This window comes from Petaurus breviceps, unplaced genomic scaffold (genome assembly GCF_028583685.1).
Source record: "Petaurus breviceps papuanus isolate PSGF00001 unplaced genomic scaffold, PetGlider_PUasm1.0 90804, whole genome shotgun sequence".
NCBI classification, from domain to species: domain Eukaryota; kingdom Metazoa; phylum Chordata; class Mammalia; order Diprotodontia; family Petauridae; genus Petaurus; species Petaurus breviceps.
This window is the reverse complement of record NW_027187348.1, coordinates 21,572,363-21,596,685: the sequence shown is the minus strand read 5'-3', so window position 1 is coordinate 21,596,685 and position 24,323 is coordinate 21,572,363. Positions and strand designations below refer to the sequence as shown.

Sequence of the window (24,323 nt, the reverse complement as noted above, 5' to 3'; positions counted from 1 at the left end):
TGCCTCCAGTATCTTTCCAATCCATCTTTCCCACTGATATCCAAGTGATCTCCCCAATAGATTGCGCTGATCAGAACATCTTCTACTCACAAACCTTCAGTAATCTAACACTTCCTAACCAATAAAGTTTAAATGTCCTTAAGCACAGTGCTTGGCACATAGTAAGGACTTAATGAATGTTTTTCATTACATTCCAGTCTTTTTTTTTTTTTTTTAAGCAATCGGGGTTAAGTAACTTGCTCAAGGTTCCACGGCCAGGTGTTTCTGGGTGGGTGCTAAGTGTCTGAGCCCGGGATTCGATTCCAGGTCATCCTGACACTGAAGCCAGTGCTCTTACTCCCTGTGCTACCTGGCCGCCCCGTTCCAGTCTTAACACTTGAAGCACCTGGCCGTCTAGCTCCAGCCTGCCATGGCTTGGTACCATGGAATAAATGCAGATTTGAGTCAGAGGAAACAGGTTTGCATCACTGTGATAGGAAAGCTTGGGGTGTGTGCCATTGGGCAGGTCACTTTGAGGCTGTTTCATCCTCTGTTACAAGGGGGGGGGGGGGGGAGTCGTACTAGAGGACCTTCCAAGGCCCCTTCCAGCTCTAAGCCTCTGATTCTACCTTTATTCATTTGTTCCAAACTGAACCATTGTCTGTCGCCAGTTCTCGTCAGACTTCCTGGCACCTCTGTGAAGAATGGCCCTCTCCATTGGCTTGTCTCTTGCCTCTCCCAAGGCCAAGGCCAATTCTCCCCAAGGATCAGATCTTCTGGCCCTGCTCCCCCATTCTTCTCAAGAGGGAGGTGATCCCCCTCCTCAGATTTGTTGGCACTTTATTTGGAGCTCTGTCCCGTTCTCGTTTTTTATTAGTCATGGGTTTGAGTCCCTCTCCCCTGCACCCCATGAGATGATAAATTTCTTGAGAGTGAAAGGGGTTGTGTTGGGTTTTTTAAATTTTTATATCAAAAGTTTACAAACTGAGAGCTCAATGTGTGTCCCAGACCCTCGGACCCCTTATCTAGCGCTCTGTGCCGGCACCACGTTCTGTCTCCACACCTTGCACGCAGCAGGCGAGCTGCATGGAATCTGATTAAACGGCAGCCGGCTCCAAGGCCCCGAGGCTAGTCCGTGCCGTGCCTCCCTGCCTTCCTGCCGAGGTCGGGCTCTGCAGCGGTTCACAGCCGGGACGGGATTGGCAATGACAACCACGCTAGTGTTTGTATAGCACGTTCACGTTTGTGAAGGGCTTCACGCGTTCTCTCATCTGATCTCACAACAAGCCAGGGAAGTAGGAGCTATTATGAGTCCTCCTTCAAAGACGAAGAAATAGGCTGGAGAGTTAAGTGATTTGTCAGGATCACACAGCCAGTAAGTGTCTGGAGGATTCGAACTCAGGTTTTCCTGAGCTCCTTGCTTTATTCATTATGCCCCCAAAACTGTCTTCCAAAGTAATGGGGGAGGGGCTCACACCTGTTGCAGTGGGTGTGGGTGGGACGAGGAAGCGGGATGCCAGGTGGATGGGATGGACATGGTCAGCTGCCCCTGCAGCCAGGCGGAAGTGGCCCAGGCCGGGGCTGCATCGCCCCCAGCGCCCGGGCTGGCTGGGGCCGGGCCAGTTGGACCCTGCCTGCCCGCCCCCGCCACTGCCCAGCAGGGGGCGCTGCCCAGACTTGGCTGGCCCGGGCGCTCCGGGAGCGCCCGGAGCAGCCACCTGCGCCGCCGGGCCGCTGCAGCCTGCGCCGGGCGAGAGCCGGGGCCGAGAGCGGGCCAGGCTGGAGGCGGCGCCCGCGCGGGCAGAAGGACGCCCCGTCCTCCAGACGCAGCCCCCCGTCTGCGCCCCGGGCGGCGGCAGCGGCGCGTGGCGGCTGCTCCATCTGCAGCTGCTTCTGCTGCGCTCGCTCCCTGCCCACCTGCCCGGCCGGCGCCCCCTCCCTCCTTTCTGCCCGTGACGCCGACAGAGCCTTGGCGCCCGCTGGGATAGAGAGCTCGGCCCGCGGGCCCGGCCCCGCCCGGCCCGGTCCGACCCGACCCGACCCAGGGCTATGATCACAGCCCGCCGCCGACGGGGCTCCCCGGGCCCGGCCCGAGCCCCCAGCACACCCCCGCAGCAGCTGTCTGGGCCGCGGGCGAGTAAGTGAACACCTGGAGTGCGCGCGCGTCTGTGTCCGTGTGTCCGTGTCCGCTGTCGGTCCGTCTTCACCAAGTTGGCGCTGATCTGTCCGGGGCTGGGAGCCAGGCAGGTGGTGCAGAGGGCTGGGTGCACGGGCCCAGGGTGGTGCCGAGTCCCCCAGACACTGGCACTAGAGGGTGGTTATGTCCTACTCTGCGGATGCCCCTTCTTCCCCTCCGATGGTGACTGATGCTGTAAGGAGGCGACTTACATCTACAAAGCTTTAGATACTAAAACGTTTTATTCGTGTGGCAGAGCTGTTGTTGAGGACTGCACTGAATGCGCTGGGTGGGAGGTCGGGGGCTGTTAGCAGTTTGTTCCGTGGGGACGGTGGTCAGACAGATCCAGCTATCAGTTACGATGCAGATATGAAGGAAAACTGAGGCCGATCCAGCCTATTCATCAGCCTTTGGGGGTGGTCCTGGGAAATGCCAGCATCCTATGCATCAACATACAGTGGAAGTTTGGGAGTTGTTTCCATTGCATTCGTCCTTTCATTGGGTCACATTTGTTAGAAATTGATGCATAGGATGCTCATATGGTGCCTATTTCAATTTGGTCGTACCAAGGCATGAAAAATCGACTTTTAAGATAATGGGAGTATAAACCAGAACAGCATTACTTGTTTCTTTATTCTTTCTTTTGGGTTAACTTTAAGGTGCCCTGCAATAAGCTTTCATCAGGAAAAAATAGAAGATTAAGTAAGACCAAGTCTTGGGGAAAATCTATGAAACACAATTTTAAAAAAAAACAGCTTTGTTTCATTTTCTTGGTCTTCCCTGATACAAAAAAATACTTATCCAAACTGTCATGCAATGCAGGAATCCTTTCTATAACATTACCTACAGGTGACCAGTCATTCAGTTTTTGTTTGAACACCTTCCATGATGGGCAGCTCACTTCTTTTTGGCAACCTCGATTTTATTTTAGATGGTTATTAGGAAAAAAAAATACACTAAGCTGAAATCTTCCTTCCTGTCCTGCTCATTGATCCATTTGGGGGCACATAAAATAAATTTAATCCCTCTTCTATATTGTAGTCTTTCAAATACTTAAAAAATTATTATCCAGTCTCTTCATCTCTTCATCTCTGGATGAACTCCTCAGTGTCTCTTTTTACTTCACAGAACTAAATTTACTACCCCACATATGGTCTTGGCTTTTTTAATAACTACATCTCACTGTCTTCCCTCGGAGAGCTTTTATTCAACTACAGCCCTCAAAGCTTTTTAATACGAACTATTTATTCTTGAGCTAAGTTTACTCATTTCTCTACTTGTAGGATTTGTTTTTTAAACTTAAATGTATTTACCCACCCCACTTAAATTTCATCTTGTTTTAGCTCATTGTCTCCAACTTGCCAACTTCTAAAGTCTTAATTCTCTCATTTAACCTTAACTATGGCCAGTAGCTTTGTCATCAAAGATCTGATCATTTCTTTCTCTTCATCAACATCTATGAAAATGTTGAACAGAATAGGGCATAGACTCCTCAGGTCTCCTCCTAGACTTACTGGCCTAAATCCATTAAGCAGCTCTTTGGATAGGGTGTTTGAGTCTGAATCTTTTGTTGAGTTGTGATAGACTCTGTTACCCCCATTGGAGTTTTCTTGACAAAGATAGTGGAGTAATTTGCCATTTCCTCCTCCAGCTCATTTTACAGATGAGGAACTGAGGCAAACAGGGGTAAGTGACTTGCACAGTCACACATCTAGTAAGCTTCTGAGGCCAAATTTGAACTCAGGTAGATGAGTCTTCCTAAATCCAAGCCTGACACTCTATTGACTGTGCCACCTAGCTGCCAAGTCTGAACAACCTCCCTCTTATTCCCAGTAATACCACAAAACACTGTAAAATTCCTTGCTAAAATCAAGGCAAATATATATCTACAAAATTCTACTGATCTGCCAAGTCAATCACATGCTTGAAAAAGTAAAGGAATATAGTTGTTCTTGGTACATTCATCGTGGTTGCTATTGCGCATGCCTTTTCAGAGTGCTCACAAATCATTTAATAATCCATTTAGAATTTTGGAAGAGTGGTTTCCTGGGGGTCCCTTTTTTTTACTCTTTTTTGAAAATTGGGAGGTGAGATAGTTAGAGAGGACTTTTTTTCCAGGGTTTTGACAATTTTTCCTTTCTTCATGATTTAAAAAAAAAGATTCATTATTAGCTATCATCACAGCTGCAAGTTCTCTCTGTACCTAACAATATAATTTGTTTGAGCCTCAAGATGTGAAATGACTAGAAATGGCTAGGTGCTGGTTTCTGTATCTATTGTCTCACCTGTCTTGGATACCCCACTGGATTCCAGTGAAGCAGTCAAGTCACTCTTCACTGTGGAGGTTCTGTTTGCTTCCAGTCTGAGTATCATTCTACTTGAGAAAAAGTGTGGTGTAGCAGAAAGAATACTGGATTGGCAATCAGGAGAGTCTTGGGTTCAAATTCCAACTCTGAGACTTTTGAATGTTATAGACATCTCATAGTGGGCTGTACATTTTGACACTCGGTCTCAGAAGTGAAGGCACCCGTTCTCTGGTAACTGAACCTAGTCACCTAAAACTTCTCTAAGCCATTATTTCCCCAGCTGTAAACGGGAACAATAATGCATATAATACCTCTCCTCCCCCCCCCCCCATTCCCCTGTTGAGAACAACAAATGAAAAAAGGTTCACAAAAAATCCTCTATAAGTGACAGCTATTTGATGATGATGATGATAACGATGAAGATGAAGAAGAAGATGGAAACAGAATAGTTGATTCCATCATAGATTTTGAATTGGGAGGGACCTTGGAGATGATTTAATTCAGGGGTGGGGAATACAAACGCAAATATAAGTTAGTCGCCATTGCCCTCGTCTCTCCCTTTTAAAGAGCTTATATGCTCCTGGGGAGATAAAACATGTACAAAGGTAAGCAAATGCAAGATAATTTGAGGGTGGAGAGAACATTTATGACTGATGGATCAGAAAAGGTTCCTCATATAAGGTGATACCTGGAAAGTGACTAAAAGTCTAGGAAGTGAATTCCAGATGCGGAGAACAGTCTGTTCGATAGCATAGAGCCTGGTGATGGAGGACCAGCCAGGAGTGCAGTATGGTGGGAACTTAGACTATGTGAAGAGGCAGAGGGAAATAATAAGAAATAAGGCTGGAACGGTAAGTTGGAGCCAGGCTGAGGCGTTTGTCTTTTATCCTAGAGACACTAAAGAGTTGATGAAAATGTCTGAGCAGGAAAAAGATGTGTTTAGACCTGTTACTAGGAAGTATATTTTGCGTTAGAAAAAGGAAGGGACCAGAAAGCAGGGAGACTGATAAGGAGGTTCCCATAATGATCCAGGTGGGAGATGTTGAAGGACTCAACTAGAAGAGTGGTTACGTGAGTAGAGAGAAGGGAAAGGATGCTGGAAACATTGTGAAGGCAGAATCGCCAATCCTTAGCAGCAAGTTGATTATGTGAGGGGTGTGGAAGGAAAGGAAAGAGTCAGGAATGACTGCAAGTGCCTGGACGATAGCCGGTGGTGTTTTCAACAAAGCAGCAGGTGACAAAGACAAAGAAATGGCCAGGGGGGTTTATCAGTTGAGATCCATATTCTTAACCTCAGAGCAAGTTCTTTTGAGAACTGGGGTCCCATACCAGACTGCAGAGGGCTGAGAAGTGAGGAGGAGTGGTGAGGAAATGGAGGCAGCAGACTTTTTCTAGGAATTTGGCTGTGAAAGGGGAAAGTAAATGTAGGCCTAGGAGGATGCCAGGGAGCGAATGCAAGTTTTTTAAGGATGGAGATGTGTGCCTGAGATCAAGTGTTCATTATCCTAGATGGGAAGGGATCATGGGCATGAATAGAGAGTTTGGCCTCCCCAGGAAAGAAAGGAAAGCCTCTTCTTTCCTCAGAAACTAGAGTAGTAGAAGGGAATTACGGGGCAATGGACAGGGCTTTGGGGTTTGAAGTAGAGCAGAAGATGTTCATGATAACCTTGATTTTCTAGATGCAGAGAAGGCAAAGCCCTCTCCAGCAGAAGGGTGGGGTCAGGGGATGAGAGTGGTCTGTGGGGCTTGTGACGAGAGTTTAGAAGAGCCACATGAAGAAGCATGAAAGGACTGCCTTATGCTAGGGAGGACCCGGTTGAGTTTTAGTAATCGAAGCAACCTGGCAGGAGGACGCCTTCCAGAGGAATTCAGAGGCATAGCAGGAGAGCAGAGCAGTGATGGGCTTACCCTAGAGTTGGGACCTGCTAAGGCCTGACAAGTGACAGGACACGGAATCTAAGAGTAAGCCTTAAATGGGAAGCTGAGCCTGTTACTACTTACTGTCTGGGGCTTCGTGGGTTTTGGAACAAATGACTCTTGGCAGTCACTTGGTATGGGGAGAGTTTTTCATTTTTATTAACCAATTCCAGCAACCCAGTAAGCATCATATATCTACAAAAGTAATGCAATATATTGTTGTTGGTCTTGTGGTGTTTATAGATTAATCGAAGAAATGACACCAGCATATAAAACAACTTTTGTTGTTTTTTTAGGTCATGTCTGACTCTTTGTGACCTCATTTGGGGTTTTCTTGGCAAAGGTGCTGGAGTGGTTTGTCATTTCCTTCTCCAGCTCATTTTACAGATGGGGAAACTGAGGCAAACAGGATTAAGTGACTTGCTCAGGGTCACACAGCTAGTAAGTGTCTGAGGCTAGATTTGAACTCAGGTCTTCCTGACTCTAGGCCTAGTGCTGTATGCACTGTACCCAGCTACTTTCCAGCTAAATTCACTCATCAGTGTTCTGCTGGCATTTCAGAGGCAAAAGCACTGGGCCCCTTGCATCATTGATCTGACCCAGTGAAGAACTTTATAAGATCTCAGTCAGGGATTCTTAATGTAGGGTCTGCAAACTTTTTTTTTTAACATTTGGTTATCTGTATTTCAGGAAAATTGGTTTCCTTTGTAATCCTTTGCATTTTATTTTATGCATTGAAAAACATTATTCTGAGAAGGAGCCTAGAGGTTTTGCTAGACCATGGCCACTGAGATCTAGGATACACAAGTCCCCTTCCTGGTTGTTTTCCAGACTTAAATTCTTACCTTCACCAAATGCTGCCCCCTTGTTGGCAAAGGCATGTTTCTGCTAAACTACTGAGAAACTCATTCAAATAAGGCTTGGTTTATTTTTCCCTATTAATACATGGTATGTTTTATTTTGACAGTCTTTTCAACAAACCCCCCTCCTCCCTTTTCATAAATCAAGTCAGTCAAAGCCACCTCATAAAGCAGTTGCAGCTGATTGTACCCATCACTTTCTGTTTCTTTACCATTTATTAACAGAAAGATAGATACTTCAGCTTTAGTCATTGGGATCCACCATTGCCTCCTGTGTTTGAACTGGGTTTTGTTACATTAGGTTGTGCTTTGCCTGTAGGCTGCTTTAAAAAGTAAGCAGAAATACCAGTTGTGAACAAAGAGAGATTACTTTCTAACATGGAAAAGTGTGTTTGTCTGTGACTACTTCTGAGAGAACAGTTGCCTTCATTTATGGGATGTGGGGCATGAGATCTCAGGGGTGGGGAGAGGGAGACTGATTTCATGCTGTGGCCCTGCCAGTTACAGAGGAAGCAAGGATTTATTCCTAAGGCTGCTGTTATAGTCTCTTTCATCCTCATGTTTCTCTTAAACAACCAGCACTATCCACCCATCTTAGATGTCAAGAGAAAACAATGGGACATAAAAAGCTTGTAGGATTATAGAGATAACCTCAGCACCCTTCCAGAATTGGTCTGTGCCACAATTTCCTTACCTGCCAAATGGAGCAAATAGTACCTTACCAATACCCCAGGGGAGCATTAAGAGGATCAGCCGAGTTAATAATGTATGTAAAAGTGCTGGTAAGTCGCCAAGCCTATAAAACCATAAGGTGGTAATAGGGGACTTAATAAATTTTTTCTTTGTCATGAGAAGGAAATTTGAACATGGTTTCCTGGATTGTTAGTGTTTGGGGACTCGAGTTTTAAGGTAGCATTTTGAATGGGGTGGGATCTGTGCCAGTTCTGATCCAAGTCCTGGTTCATGCCCTGACTCTAAGCCTCAGTTACTAATGAAAAGAATAGCCCCTTTGTATCCCATTAAACAATGATGACCATGTTCTGACACGGCCACCCTGCTCCTATGTGTCTGCTCCTTGAAGACACAGCCCTTGCATAGAGCACTTTTCAGTATGTAGAGCAAAGATCAGCTTATTCATATGCCAGACACCATATTATCATTTGGCCAGAACTTTAGTAACACATAATGTCACTGTGTGGGACATGTAGTCCCAAGAAATATTCTAAATCAGAGGCCCGAGTCCTTTTGGGGAAGAGCAGCCACAAGCTATTTCCTGAATTTCAGGAGAGAGAGGGGTTAAGCGAAATCATTTATTTAGAACAGGGAAGGATCTTCAAGGTCATTCCGTGCAATCCCCTCTTTTTCTAGATGAGGAAGCCAAGGCCTGGAAAGGTTGTTCAAGGCAGTTTAGGGGGTGAAGTAAAGTGTGCTGGCCTTGAAGTCGGGAAGACCTAAGTTCAAATTGAACCTAAACATTTACCAGCTGTGTGACTCTGGGCAAGTCATTAAATCTGTCTGCTTCAGTTTTCTCATCTGTAAAATGAGTATAATAAAAGCACCTACTTCTTAAGGTTGTTGCATAAGGTATTTGTAAAGTGCTTTGCAAACCATACGGTGCAATATAAACGCTGGCTATTATTTTTGTTATTCCTCTTGTTATTATTATTATTAAGTTACACATCCAAGGTCACATAGATATACGACCAGGATTAGAAACCAGGTTTCCTGATTCCAAATCCAGCACCCTTTTGGAGAAAGACACTATATCCCAATAAATGAAAACTGGGGGGTAGGGGAAGAGAAGATTGTGTAGACCAATGAGTAGTTAAGTCCCTGAACCAGCTTGGGGAGCTGGGTTAAGGATTTCTGCATTGTAAGTAGTTAAAATAAAAACAAACGGGCAGCTAGGTAGCACAAGTGAATAGAGCACCAGCCCTGGAGTCAGGAGGACCTGAGTTTAAATCTTGCCTCAGACAATTCACACTTAAATAGCTGTGTGTGACCTTGGGCAAGTCACTTAACCCCAATTACCCTGCCTTCCCCCCTCCAAAAACAAAACAAAACAAACAAAAACATCACATCTGGCTTTTTTGCCTTGAAGTTGAGAGGAGAAGGGGTTGGGTGCTCCTTCTGGCTGTTATCCCAACTACTAGAAATTCTATCCAATTTAGGAGAATCCATCAGGTAAAGCTTCCATAGGGTAGGTCACAATCTAGGACTCAAATGCCAGGTGTCTTTAGGTTGCAAGTTGGGACGGGGGGAGAGATTAAATCTTGTAATATAAGAACTAAGACATTTATAAGATCACTTGGAAGCATGTGGACCTTGGTTTAAGTCCCAATTCTGTGTACTATCTGCATTATCTTAGGCAAGATATTCCCTTCTCTGAGTCTTTTCATTTCCTCATTTGTAAAATGGAATAGAGTTCTTCATTATGTTGGATATCTCTCTGGGAGGAGGGAAAAGGGGAAATTTTAGGCAACATGGAAACAAAAAATAGCATAAAATTTTTTTTGTAAATGTAGTTGGACCAGATATCTCTTAAGTGTCCACCATCTCCACAGCCTTCGTCAAAGTATTTGGCTAGTGGATGTTTCCATGAATGTTAATTGATTTAGGCAAAAATCTGGAAGGAGTAAAGGAAAACTCTGCCCTTCCTCACCCCAACCATGAGCAATCGCACATGTCTTCTTTGTTTTGGAAGGAAAAAAAGCTGATAAATCTCTGCTGTGATGTATCTTTTGTGACTCTCAGATAACCATAATGTATACTACATGTTTAACTGCGTGTATTTTTTCCAGGGAGGAGGGGAGAAGGGAAACTTCTTTCTAGTAGCTGGAAGCATGAGTTCATTCTTATTTGACAGAGTCCAGATATGTGAAAACCTCCCATGAAGTTGGTGTTTGCAGGGGCCAAGCCCCCATTACATTTTCTTAACAGTGTTAGCTGAATAGAAGACCTTGTATGCTTATGGGACTTCCCGTAACTCATTGACCAACCCCTCCATCCATAGCCCTGCTACGCACTGGTTCAGTCTAACTGGTTTAATACATAATGTACTTTGCAAACCTGCTTTATTTTTCAGACGATGGGATAAAGGACAAAGGATAGGAGATAGATACCAGTCTCCAAAATATATTTGAATAGGAGTCTTAATCAGTCGTGTACTTTACATAACACGTCTAGAGCTCCACCTTCCTCTTGGAGTCTAGTACGGTTTTGGCCTAGCTTATGTCCAGGTACTTTTGCAGTGGGTCCTGAGGCCAACTTTTCCCCTTGAATTTGGCTATGACCCAAAGAAGGCTTAGTGGAGCTCACAGCTCCAGAAAGAGTTTACCTTATTGGCCATTTATTTACTTCCTTTAAGGACATGGTGAAGGCAGATTAGTTTGCCAGCCATGTGGCCCCAAGAGCTCTCTGTCCTCCCTCTCTTACAATGGAAGATACTCTTTGTGGCCTAGTATTTGTTCTTACTGTTCAGGAGTGTTCAGTGTCTTCACAGAACACCTTAAAAAAAACTTTGAAAAGAAGAATTCTTTTCCCATTTCACCTCACACACTGAGAGGGAGTCACTTACAGTATTTTGGCAAGTGCAAAAGACCATTCAATCTGGAGAAAAACAAAGCCTGGACCCTTTGTAGGCATGTGAACTTGGAAGTAGGACAGCCGTCATCCTGCAGTTTATCATGATTCCCAAATGCAGAAGATTTTCATGCTCTGTAAATGTTAGTTTTTAGTGGTAAGGGAATCTTTTAACTTTAAGTTCTTTAAAGGGCCTGAGGAATAGCCCTGAAGTCATATGAAGCTTATGAAAAGTTGGTTTTAATTTTTTGTTGTTGTTTACTATGTATATGCTGGTTTTATTCTATTTTTTCAAGTGAACTAAAAGGCCATGAGAACTGAACCTGACATTTAGTATATCATTACTTAAAATATGATGCAGTCCAGATAGGTGTCAACCAGTTTGGCCCATTTTAAGAAGATGAACAGAAAATGCCTAGAAACTGAAACATCTCATATGCATTAGGCACATACTAGGAAGTAACTGGATAGCCTGCTGGACTGTTGACTTAGATTAATGGCTAATACTTTTCTTGGAGTCTTTTTCCCGCAGTATGAAATGCTACCAAAAATAACAGCAGCACCAAACCCCTTCACACGTACCAAGCCGTCCTCTCGTCCGTGGAGTAACGATTATAAAGCACAGATGGTCTTTAATGAGATATAAGTTTAGATGATAGTCACCTTTTAAAATAACAAATCAGTCAGTATTTATTAGGCACTGGCCAAATATTTATTATTGAGTTAGGCACGGTGATATGCCATCTCTTGAGGAGAACCTCTAGACTCTAACGATGTTTTTTAAGGATTTTAAATTTTCCATTAATTATGAAAATCTAAAGGACCCTGTGCTTAGAGGCTGCTGAATCTTTATTTAAATATGTTTTAAGGGTTTACAAAGGACTTCACATAAGTTATGTCATTTGCTCCTCACAAAACCCTGTGAGGGAGGTGCTGTTCTTATATCTCTGTTTTCTAGGTGAGGAATGGAGGCTGTGACTTGCCAGGGTCTCTTCCTGATTAGTCCCAAGTCCAAGAGTCTATACATTGCATTATCTAGCTGCCTTCATCTAAAATTTTTGAGCACCTTGCCAATCAAAATGGTTTTTAGTTCTATAGTATGAGCCCCCAGCCCCCTTCCCTCAGAACTGTCTCGATAACGTGCAGCGGTGATTTGGCTGGCTGCGATATCGTAAGGTCTGGTCCTTTGCTGTTGTTAATAAGGAGCAGTGGCCTCTGCCCAAGGTACGTACAGATGTGATGATGGCTAGGGCCTGTTTTGGGGAGGCATCCAGCACAGCCTCTACTTTCTAGGGCTTGGTGAAGGCAGAGTGTTCCCTTCCATTGACAAACATTAGATCCACAGCTGGTCAAGGGGCAGGGCCCATGAACTGAAAGTAGAACATTTATTTATAGCTTGTGCTCCCAAGAATACTGATAGTGCGAGCATATGCCTTCTGTGTTGACATGAGGAATGCCAGGCGTGTGAAGGCTCCTCCCGCCCTTCTCTTTGCTTCTTTGAATTTCCTTCTGTTTGTTGCAGGTAGTCTGCTAATGAGCAATAATCTCAGTAATACGGAAGGTGAGGAAGGCATCGCATTCTGTGGGTATGTAGCACCCTTATGCTTTGGTGTGGCTTTGCGTGTGGGACTGTGGTTCGGATCCTAGATCATGGAAATAAACTCTCTGAAGGACTGGACTTTAATCTGCAGGTTTTCGTTCTACCTATACACACAGCCTCAAGGTCATTGGCATCCCTGAGGATGTGGACTTCCATGTGGAGCATGACTGTGATAGACTTAAGGTTTGGATGAAGTCACTTAGCTTGGCTGAGAACTCATCAGGGGAAATGGGACCTACAGACATTTGTGTGCAGAGGTCGTGGCAGGCTCTATGCATAAAATTTTCACTCAGTGGTACTTTAACATTTATGTAACGCCAAAGGTATATACTCAGTGCAGCACATGGAGCTCAGTGTCCAAAGGACTGCTGACCAGCAAAGTCATGGATGGGGTGGAGGGGCCTCTGGCCATTTAGGCAAGAAGTGGCTTTGCCATCAGATAGTGGCAGGTCCTTTTAGAGACCTGAGTCCACAAGTAGGATAGAAGAATTATCATTGGAATATAAAACAGGGAACCAGAATATGATTTCCCTAAAAGTGGAGAATTAATTAGGGCGCTATCAAAAACAGAACTTTAAACTAGATCATTAAGGAGCTGCAGCTGTGTGCAGAGTGGGCAAGATGTCATCATAGAAGGGCCTTCAGGATGTGGTCAATGAGATGATTACGACCCATGTGTCATGATCCTGTTACAGAATTCTTCTTACCTCAAATTACAGGTAGCTTAAAAGCTGTTATGCAAGTAGGTATGATAGTTTTATCTTCTATTTGGTGATTTATTGGTTCCTATTTTTAATGTGGCTCTAGGTAGAAGTTTGGAAGTTTAAAGAAAAACAGGAACCAAAACCATGGTGCCTTTTGTAGTTCTTGCTGGTGAGAATGTACAGCCAAGCAACCTGTCAAGGCCATAAAAATCTCTTTACAGAACTGGAAGCTATTCCGTGTCTACTTTTGCCTTGTTAGGTTCCAAAGCGCTGCCTGGTCCTCCCTCTAATCCCCCAGATGTGGTGACTGTGGCTTTTCACCTGTCATTAGAATTCTAGTTATTCACTTACCCCAAGAAGCTACACCAAACACGTCTAATTCTTCTTTCCACCTGACAGCCCTAGGCATATTTGAAGCCTGTTACAAAATATTAAAATGATAGGGTTCAGCTACCTGATCTTTTTTTTTCTTTTTGCAGGGGGGAATGCAGGGCAATTGGGGTTTAGTGACTTGCCCAAGGTTACACGGCTGGTAAGTGTTAAGTGTCTGAGGCCACATTGGAACTCAGGTCCTCCTGACTCCAGGGCCGGTGCTCTATTCACGGTGCCATCTAGCCGCCCCTAACTGACCTTCTAAGGTCCCTTCCAAGTGTAAGTCTATGATGCTTATTCCCCCCAAGGCTTGTCTTCTCCAGGCTCTAAACATCCTGCAGCTAGTCCTCCTCTGATATTCATGGAACAAAGCCACCTCTCTAGCTAACACATATGGAAAAAACATTATTTATTGTACTTTTAAGTGATAGTATTAAGTCAGTCAGAGTGATACTTTGTTCTCTAATGTGGATTTCTTCCTCTAAGTTCTGGCATAGAACCCATGAGATAATTTCACAGTACTGGAAACAGTGGTATGCTGGTAGATGTTTAACAATTGGCTCTCAAAAAAAAAGCACACATATGCTCCTAAAATTGACTTGTATTCTTAAATCTAGACAATCAAAATAAATCAAACCCCAATTTCAGTGGTTTGCCGATTTCTGAGGTGTAAATGCTCATACTGAAGATTTAACAATCAGCTCTTTCAGTGTTCAATCAGTGCATATGAATTGGCTCCAGCATACTTCTGATTGGAAGGGACCTTAGAGATAGTAAGTTTAGTCCATTCTTCCTGTCCAGGAGTATGACAGGTGATTAATTTCTAACTGGGAAGGCTTCCAGTGATGAGGAAGCCCATTCATTTTTTTTCAACTGCTCCGTTAAAATCTTCTTCCTCATATTGACCTTTTATTAATGAGGTAAGATTTGCTGATCACAGAGCTGGAAGGGACCTTCTCCAATCCCTTCATTTTACAGTTTAAGACACTGAGGCCCAGACAGGGCTTATTAGTAACCTGCCCAGTATCAGCAGTGAGTAGCAGATGTAGGGCCTCCTAACTTCCAAGTTCCATGCCCTTTCAGCTGTATCTCCTGTCCCCCTCTGCGTGCCACCTGTTGGGGCCTGGTTCTGCTTTCTGGTGCTGTCTAGAATAAATTAACTCCATCTTCTCCAGCAGTGCTCTCCAAACCTTTGGGGTCTTGCACATCTACAGGAAATAGTGTCTAAGCATCTATTACCCAATCGGTCAATTTTATTTATAAACTTACACACATATACTACTGTACCAGTAATTATATACTTCATAATTTGATGCAAAAAGATAAATTTTAAACAGATGAGATGAAGATATTTCATTCTAGATCCTGGAGGCAATAGAACTCTGAGTAGGGGACAGACTGGGTCAGGCCTATGGAGGGGATGATTTGGAGTGGGAAGAGATTCGCATCCAGGAAACCAATTCTAAGAATCTGCTGCTCACTCTGTCCCACCAAAAATGTGAGGGGGAGAGGGCCAGAGTGAAGGGCCAGGCAACTGCTACAACCACAAGGTGATCTGGGAGGTAGGGAGTGGGGGGAGCGGAGGGAACTGAGTGAGGACGTACTGTGGGATGATGGGTAGAGGCCGGGATACTGGAAATAAGCCATGACTGCCTATTAGGGACTGTCACTCGTCTTCCATTTGGTTGATCCACACACCCTTTGGGATCATATGGTTGGCATCTACTTTAAATAGTACTGTTCTCTACAGGCTACCCTATGATAAACAGGTTGGATATTTTTTTCTTTTCCAAGATAAAAATTCCACAAACTTTCAGTAGCCCTGGATGACAACTTTTGATACATCCCTTTTGATAATACTTGAAGATAAGTGACACCTCGGGTTTTAACAGTGACTTCATTTTAAGTTTGTGAAAAAATTATCTGTTTCAGAGTAACTAGCTAAGAAGAATCATTATGTAGGAAATAAGCCCCAAAGGGAATAATTTACTACAATTGAGTACCGTTAACATGTTTAGTAAAATGATAAGGAGTATTTGGCAACTCCAGTAGTTCACTTTAAAATGCTGAGCATTACCCAAAGTGTGATCCTGTTAGGGCTCAGTCATTAGACAGACACACATAAACCTGTGCCTAGCTTGTTGTGCTGTCATGGGCTTTCTGCCAGCTTTTACACCTTTGGGGTTTGAGGGGGGTGGAGGTTGGGGGGGAGTAGATGGGAACTGGGAAGCCAACTTCATTTTTCCCAACATACATTTTTAGAGCTATCAGATCGATTCCAAGTCATGACTCGTGTTGTAGGCAATAGATTACCATTAAGTTTCTTTTCCTCTAAATCTTTGCCCAAGATTTAGATATTCAGGAGAATACTGGAAAATTGAGAATATTGCCAAATGAAATTAATTTACCACTCAGAATCTGAGTGGGAAGGGACCTTTGAGGTCATCCAATCCAACTGCCCTGAAACATAAATCTCCAGTATAAAATCCTAAATGTCAACTCAGCCTCCACTCACAGGTCTCCTGTGACCTGGAACAGAAGCTGCATAACAGAAAATATGACCTGTTGGAGCAGCCCAATCCATTTAGTATGATTTCAATCTTTCAGTTTTTCCTCCTCTTAAGCCCCAGTCTACTTCTGCAGTGTTCACCCACGGCTCCTGTTCTGCTCTCCAGCACCAGATATAGTGGAAAGAACCTAGATTTGTACCTAGAAGATCCAGGTTCAAATTCCAGCTCTCCTATTTACTACCTTTTTGCCCAGTCACTTCCCCTAAGTTTCCTCATCTATGAAATGTGGGGGCCAGTTGATATAACCTCTAAAGAAAGAGCTTCCCAGATTCAAGTTCTGTGATCCTAATTCTCATCCCCCTCCATACTTGAAGATATGTGTCGTCCCCCCTGCCCCAGTCTGTCAGTCCTCTCTCATGGGCTGTCACTGCAGCTTGAAAGCTCAGGAGAATAAAGGCATTAAATCAACCTCATGGATTAGAGAGAAGGATGTTCGGCTACAGAAAGAGAGCCCAATAATTCTGAGGAGGAAGGAGTCAGACCACACCTACAGTAAGGCCGCAGAACTGAGTTTTTAGAATGTATCACTAAGCTAGAGTGTCCAGACATGGTAAAAGGCTTTGAGTTCCTGCTGAAGCAATCACAAAAGCCTTCTTTAAGTGCCTCTTCCGGGCCAGGGTCAGGGCATACAAAAACAAATGAAAGAGTCCTTGTCCTCAAGGAGTTTCTAACCTATCCATGTGAGGCTTCATTGAAAGAGCAGAGGCTGGGAGCTTAAATTGAGGGAGGAGCTAGGGAGGGGAAAGTAGACATGAAAACCTCTTCAGGTATCTGAAGAGGGATTAGACTTATTTATTTATTTTGGCCTCAGAGGGGAGAACTAGGAGCAAAGGGTAGAAGTGCAAATTTAGTCTTGATATAAGGAAAAAGATTCCTAACACTTAAGAGTTCCTCAGGCGTGACTTAGATCAGATGACCACTGAGGCTTTTTTTTCCCGAGTCTGAAATTCTGTGAACATATCATCTACATTAAATTTTACCTGCTAAACAAACATGAAAGCTAGCATGGCTTATTGTTAGTGGTTCTCAAACTTTTTGGTCTCAGGATACCTTTACAATCATAAAAATTACTGAGGGCCCCAAAGCACTTTTGGTTTCTGTGGGTTAAAGTTATCAGTGGGTATCATATTAGAACTTCACTTGATATTTAAAACTAGTTATTTATTTTTAAAAATAATAATAAACCCATTACCTATTGATATTACATTTTCACGAAAAACTATTTTTGTCAAACAAAAAAAATTATTGAGATGCCCTTTTTATATCACTTTTGCAAATTTCTCTAATGTCTGGCTTAATAATTCTCATATTCATTAGGGGTGGCCAAATGACTGAGTGAATAGAGGGCTAGGTCTGGAGCCTGTAAGACCCGAGTTCAAATCCAGTCTTACACACTTACTACATGTGTGCCCCGGGCACATCATTTCATCTCAGCCTGCTTCAGTTTCTTCAGCTATTAGATGGGGATAATAACAGCACCTACTTTGCAGAGTTGTTGTGAGGGCCAAATGAGAATAATATTTGTGAAGCACTTAGAATATAGTAGGCATTATATAAATGTTAGCTATTACTACTATTTTTACATTAAGTCTCTTGTGATGTGTTGTTTTGGTCGAAGGATATGGAGAAAATCTGACCCAATGCAGATATATAGATGGAAAAGATAAGAATATTTTAATAGGCAAATTACATCTTAGTATTATTATAAAAATAGTTTTGACCTCAGAGACTCCCTGAAAAGGATCTTAGGAACCACACTTTGAACAGTACTAGTTTAATGAATAGAGAGCTAATAGGGAGCTATCTGGATATAAATCCTGACTCCAATATGTGGCAGCTTCATGACTCTGGGCTAGAAAATTTACCTCTCAGTGCCCCTGGTACTAAGGCCATATAGACAAGTGAGTTGCTGATTTATATCCATTGATTCTGCAAAGCTAGTAGTTCCCTCCTCCAAATAAATCAGAGGTCTGCACCTCCCCTCCAAAAATCTAAACACTAAAACAACTACCAATTGAACTGAATGCTGGGAAGAGGGGACTCTCTTACATTTTCTACACAAAATTATCAAAAATTTTTAAAACCACAAACATTGTCAGAAGTAGCCAATGCTTGTTGTCTTTTAATACCTAGCTTGCATGGATGCTGTGCTTTATAGGATATGATCAGCAAGGAAAAATACAAAAACACCAAACATTTAATAGAAAAAAGCTGTATTCCCCCAGTTGCAGACAAGCATGAAAGAGTTAAATTTTGGGGTATAAATCAAGAACCTCCTTTTTTCCCTCAGTAGCATCAACAGCTTCCCACCAGCTAAAAAACCATCCAGTTTTGCTTAATGGAAAAAGGAAAAACAACAATTAGCCCATAATTAAAGCCTAATGTCTTAACTATGTTGACAGATAATTTAAAAAGTTTTAATCCCAACTCTTAAGTGAATTTTCCTTCTGTCTGCAAAATAAGTCATTTCTGTATGTTGTATCAATTCTTCGTTGTAAAAATAATACAGATTGGGGTGGCCAGGTGGCTCAGCGAGTAAGAGCACCGGCTCCAGTGATGACCTGGGGATCGAATCCGGGCTCAGACACTCAGCACCTACCCAGAAACACCTGGCCGTGTAACCCTGAGCAAGTCACTTAACCCGATTGCTTTAAAAAATAAAATAAAAGAATACAGATGTTAGCGAACCAGATGATCAGGCGTTCTGTAACCTCAAATTGTACCCTTGCTCTTTTGACAGATGAACCATCAATGAGAAGAGCGGTGAAAGGAGTTATCGATTCCTGCTCCTAGGAGGAAAAAACGCTTGTTTATCAATCACATTACCTATCACAGTATTCCAAAGATGCTGCTAAAGTAGCCGTGGACATCTCCATCCTCCTTGGCTTGATTCCTGATTACCATGGGCTGCATAAAGTCAAAGCAAACTTTCCCTTTTCCAAACACAATCTCAACTGAGAAGAGACAAGACAGTGAGGAGAGATTTCTAACAGAAAAGCCTTCGATGGTTTCTGTCAAAACAGAGGTTATGCAGGATTCTTCCACCAGGGTGGTGGTGTTGGAGTATGCCCATCGTCTGTCCCAGGAAATCATGGATGAAGCGATGAAGCAGTGGGCCGCCAATGACAGCAGGTATGGGGACATCCCATACATTGAGAGTGAGGCAGTGCCCTGAGGCTCCCTGGCTCACTCTGGTTCGGATGACTCCATGAAACTATAGGTTTAAACCGTGTACACTGGTGCTAGTTCAAATACAGAAGAAAGCAAAAACTGATGTGATTAAGTACAAAGAACTCCAGCCATATGTAAAATGTCTTTTATATTGGTACCACAGTTGCTCTGATGGGAGAGTAGGTACTTTAAAAATGAAACATCTGTTGTGATCAGCGCTAGGTCAAGAAAGTTTGTTTTCTGCTTTGTTTGCCTTGGGTTATAGTCTGATGTAGCTTAAATGGCCGCATGGGGTCCTGTAGCATTGATGCATTTAAGTGGCTGCTCTCCTACAATCATGAGACAAGCCTGTCACTCCATGCAGCATCGCCAAAGAATGAAAAGCATCACTTTTGATCATGGTCATTGTTTTTTAAGCATATGCTTTTAGCTCCCCTATCTTCTTACACAGGCAAAGCTCATCAGTATGAAAGGGAAGGTTTCCATAAAAACACCATATTTGGGGCTGGTTAGAGCAAGAATGCCCCTTTTCCCATTCATGGGCAGCCTTTTGCTCCAGAAATAGACAGCTAAAAAGAACCTGTGTGTTTTTTATCATGAGAAAATAGTGATCTTTGCATTTTTGAAGAGTCCCTTAAGGATTTCCCCTAACGAAACTTATCAAATACATTAAAGAAAAGCACTTAGAGTGGCAGGGTTAAACTACCATATTCCTTAGGATGCATACCCCCTCCCCATCCCAGGTCATCAAATCACTCAGATTCCATATATACATACACCACTTATTTCAAATCCTAAAATGCTGGAAAACATCAACTCTTAGGGTGATGGTAAATGCTAAAACTGAATGAGCAGGTGGGTATACCACCACCAGCTGGAAGGCACCAGTCTTGACATTGAATTTGCATCGAGTTTCCAATGCCTGAGGCAGGCAGACTTCCTTCATCTTCCCCCCTAGAGCCCTGCCTAATTGCTGTTCTAGCAGCTTCTGTTGAGTCAAGAAATCAAGGAAATTCCCAAAAGGATTATGGTTGGCTAGTGTAATAAATGAGATGTTAAGCCTTAAAAGCTTAAATCTTTAAAAAACAAACAGAAAAACCCATTAAGTTCTGTTTCCTCCTCACTACCTTGCCTACAAAGCTAGCCTGGCTGTGTGCTAAGTGGGCCCAGTAATTTGTTTTAGAGAAGCTATGAGTTTATCTTGTGTTTGATCATATCTGTCAGCATAAATGAACATGTTTCCCTACTTAGAAGAGCAGAGTATGGGGGACTTAGAGACATAAGCTATAGTATCATTTGCCTAAGCTGATATGGTATGTTTGGGTGCCTTGCAACTGTTTCCTTCTGTCACTTTCACAGACTTGATTCTGAAAACTAAAATGCTGATGAGTGAGCACCTTATGGCAAAACCCTCGAAGACTTTTCCAAGGGAGCAGCTACCAAAAACTTAACAAGAAAACTTCAGAATGAATCATTTATTTGTATGGTCATACCCATGGAGTCTAAGCTGGAGCCAGTTCCAGTGGTCGGAGTACTAGCTTTTTAGCAAGTTTATTCCCTTTCAGTTTCATGGGGCTGGGAGAGGGCATGGATGGTCTCTTTAAAGCACATACTTTCCAGGTCATTTGTTTAAAACATTGTAATAAAAACTGGGTATGAATTCTAGGACTAACCATAGAGGAGTAGATAAGGGCCATGCTTTACTGCAATCTAGAACAAAAAATGAGCCACTGCAGACTTGCTGTCATCGTTCCCACTGTTTCCATTTCCCTCATTCAAGTCTAAAGAGAAGGAACGAGAGGATGTAGCATGTAAATAAGGATATATGTATCCTGCATGGCAAAGCAGCCAGAAAAAAAAAATACCTCTACTCACTTAAAAAATACCACTTTTAAACACAAGAGAACCCTACCTAGCATATTTCTTTTAAAAATGAGTGCGAAGTCACCTTAATTATTGCTGTTATCTTATGCATTAAGTCCAGTTGCATTTTGGACCCATGATCAATAAAAAGTATGCCACCTAGGCCCTTTTTTAAGGAGTGTATGATTCTTAACATTCCAATTTCCCGAATATTACAGCTACAATCAAGAGAAATGTAGATGATTCCTGTTCATGGAGGGAGCTGAGGTTTGTGGGTCTGATGCTAAATGGACTGTCCCTCGACTCCAGCTTATAACAGTATTTCCAACAGTAGTAAGTTCAGAAAGTTTACACATGCTTAAAGTCAGACCAAAGCCTCAGAGTTAATGCTTTTAATTAATGTTTTATCTAAAATTTAGAACACATTTAGTTTTCATACATCATCATTTCACGTTCCCACAATGCCCTTGAAGGTTTAAGAATGTCAAACAATTGATAAAATTTGACTTCCAATTCTAGTCTAAGAAATGGATTAAAATATATGTGTGTATATGTGCACACATATATATGCCCCCCTTATATATGCACATGTGTATATGTATACATATACACGTATATGTATTTATGTATAGATATATAGAGATAGCTATATGACGATTGTGGCAACCAGACAAAGCTATTTAATGACCTTTCACGCCTCCTTTCCCCAATAGAACCCCTCCCCACGGTATATCTATTTATCTGGACTTTGGGTCCACAACCCAGGTGATCTCATAGTTCCAAGACTATTACATTTGTTTCAGTCCCTTCATTTTTGGTGGGTGAGTAAAGAAGGAAAAAAATTAGCAACTGGGATGATAAATGAGCCACGGTCAGGGATGCCTTTCCAAGACAGTTATCCAAAAATCCAATCCCTCTCCTTAGCCCTGAACTGCATTTCAGTACAGTGTGAGAGAGCTTCCTCCCAGGTGTTTTCCACAATACAATAGGCATGAACTGGCACAATGGGGCTCTTCACAAGTCCCTCCACAGGCCACAGGCTTTTAGAGCTCATTCTAGGCCAGCCTTGATTTTTACAGATGAAGAAATTAAACACAGGGAGATGAAGTAATTTGTCCAAGGACACACAGGTGGGAAAGGAGAGCCAGGATTCAAATCTAGATATTCTGACTAAACACAGGGCTCTTTGCATTCACCGTATTGCCTCTCTAATGTTATTCCTGTGTTCTATTTCATGGTAAAGGGGCTAGAGAAGCTTCTCTAACAAAGAGGCTTTGGGAAATCTGAGATCCAGAGGAATCTGGGGTGCATAAATAAGGCTGTATTGTCTGCTGCTCAGTTATGGTTTACGTAAACACACAAACACACACACACACACTACTGGTCTACTGCTGTTGGCCATACACACACAACTAAACAGACAATGCAACCTTATTTATACACCTCAGATTCCTCTGGCTCTTGGGGTTCTCAAGGCTACTTTTTCATAAAAGCTTTTCCAGGCCTCCTCCCATGAAATAGTACATGGATAACATGGCTTAGTTATAAGATGGGTCAATCATCTCTGCAATAGGCTTGTCTTTGTACTGTTTTCTTTCATACCTTCCTATTTAATGGACTGCTGTCCTTTACTGGTTCTCCCAGGCAATATGGTGGGGCAACATTGAATCTGACACCCAAGGACCCTGGCCCGTTGCCCATGTGACCTCAGGCAGGTCTCTTCACCTCTCTAGGCCATAGTTCTCTCATCTGTGAAACAAACACCTTAGACTAGACTTTCTTCTTTCTAAGGCTTCTTCTAACTCTAGATCCTGTGAGGTCAGTCAGAGACATGATAGTAGACCAACAGCAACCCATCCTAGAAGTCAGGTTTACGTGTCCTTTGAGAAGGAAACAGGCGTACAGGAGGAGGCCACGTGAGTGAGACTGCTTAAAAGGAAGAGACTTAATTCAGGCTTGGACATTAATATATTACAAGGAAAACAGTGATGAAATTGGAAGGGGATGGGTGGAGAGGGGGCTAGATGCTATAGTCTGGCTGAAGATGAGGCAGCTTTCTATGCTATAAATGAAGGCAGTAAATTTAGAACATTTAGCATTTCTTTTCTTCCATCTCCCAAGCCCTTGTCACTTGTAATATAAAACTTCTACTTTATGATGCTTAGGTCTGGGATGAACTTATTCACTCAGAAAGATCCAGGCAAGGCAGTGTATGTCAAGGGAAGGCAGAGGCATGTCAAATTGATAAAAACAACTAAGTGACAGTTCTGGGAACAGCATAGTGCCCAAAGAAATGATAATTCCTCACTTACCCAACCCACTATGTGTCCACCAATTCAACATGCTCATTTTCCTACCTTTCAGATCACTTACCTAAGATTCCAAGGTCCTTGATTCCTAACTGCCTTAGCATCTCTTTACAAACTGCCCCTGGTTTATTAGCACTAAAAGCACAATTTTGGAGGGGAGGAAAAGTGAAAGGAGGTATTATATATCCCCCAAAAGAATACTACAAGGAGAATTAGTCATAAAATGGCATTATTTTTAAAGTAGCATGAAGAATAAATGAAGTAGCATGAAACTATCACATGATACTAACAGTTTACTGGGATTGGATTTGAGATAACAAAATGTTATATACTTATATGTATATGTGGATACATAATATATATATATATATATATACATATATTTTTTTTGTTTTTAGAAATTAGACATGCCAGACACTTTATAAATGAGATTTGCTACCCCCAAAAAAATCAGTTCCTACATAACTTTCTTCTTTCTCATAAAATAGAAGCAATGCCATTTGTTCTAGGCTGAAGTTGTGTGCCTGAGTAGGATCTCTATTTACTGAAGCCTGAACTAGCTCACAAGCATTGGCTGCTTTTTACCTTGTAAAACTAGTGTTCTGTTGGCAAGTTCCTTCACTTCCCCATGACTGAAGCATACATATGATAGTATATTTTTACAAGTATTTTTGTGAAAACATTTTCTTTGAAACTGTGCAATAAAGTTCAGTTGCCATTAACTAGTTGCAAACTTTTATTCAATTAAAATAAGCAATCAACCTAATCGTGTGCTTGGCATTTATTTTTAACATAAGAGGACTTCACATTTCTTTCAGGAATGCAGAAATGACCCCATCTTCCCCCTCCCCCACAAAAAAGTAAGTATAAATCAGATTAACTATTTTGAAAATAATTTCTAAGATCATTTAAAG

General features: G+C 42.6%; 1 protein-coding gene across 3 annotated transcripts; it reads left to right on the top strand.

The window, feature by feature from the left end:
* The first annotated feature begins 1,995 nt into the window (after nucleotides 1–1,995).
* Nucleotides 1,996–24,175, top strand: CUNH2orf88 (chromosome unknown C2orf88 homolog). Of its 3 annotated transcripts, none has more exons than XM_069070225.1 (2): nucleotides 1,996–2,116; nucleotides 18,807–24,175. In XM_069070225.1, exon 2 carries the CDS (start codon nucleotides 18,969–18,971, stop codon nucleotides 19,239–19,241), a length of 273 nt encoding a protein of 90 aa, XP_068926326.1. In that variant the 5' UTR covers nucleotides 1,996–2,116; nucleotides 18,807–18,968; the 3' UTR covers nucleotides 19,242–24,175. The 3 variants fall into 3 exon arrangements, with proteins under 3 accessions (XP_068926326.1, XP_068926327.1, XP_068926325.1); XM_069070226.1 differs by lacking the exon at nucleotides 1,996–2,116 and adding an exon at nucleotides 12,215–12,381; XM_069070224.1 differs by lacking the exon at nucleotides 1,996–2,116 and adding an exon at nucleotides 12,215–12,406.
* The last annotated feature ends 148 nt before the right edge of the window (nucleotides 24,176–24,323 follow it).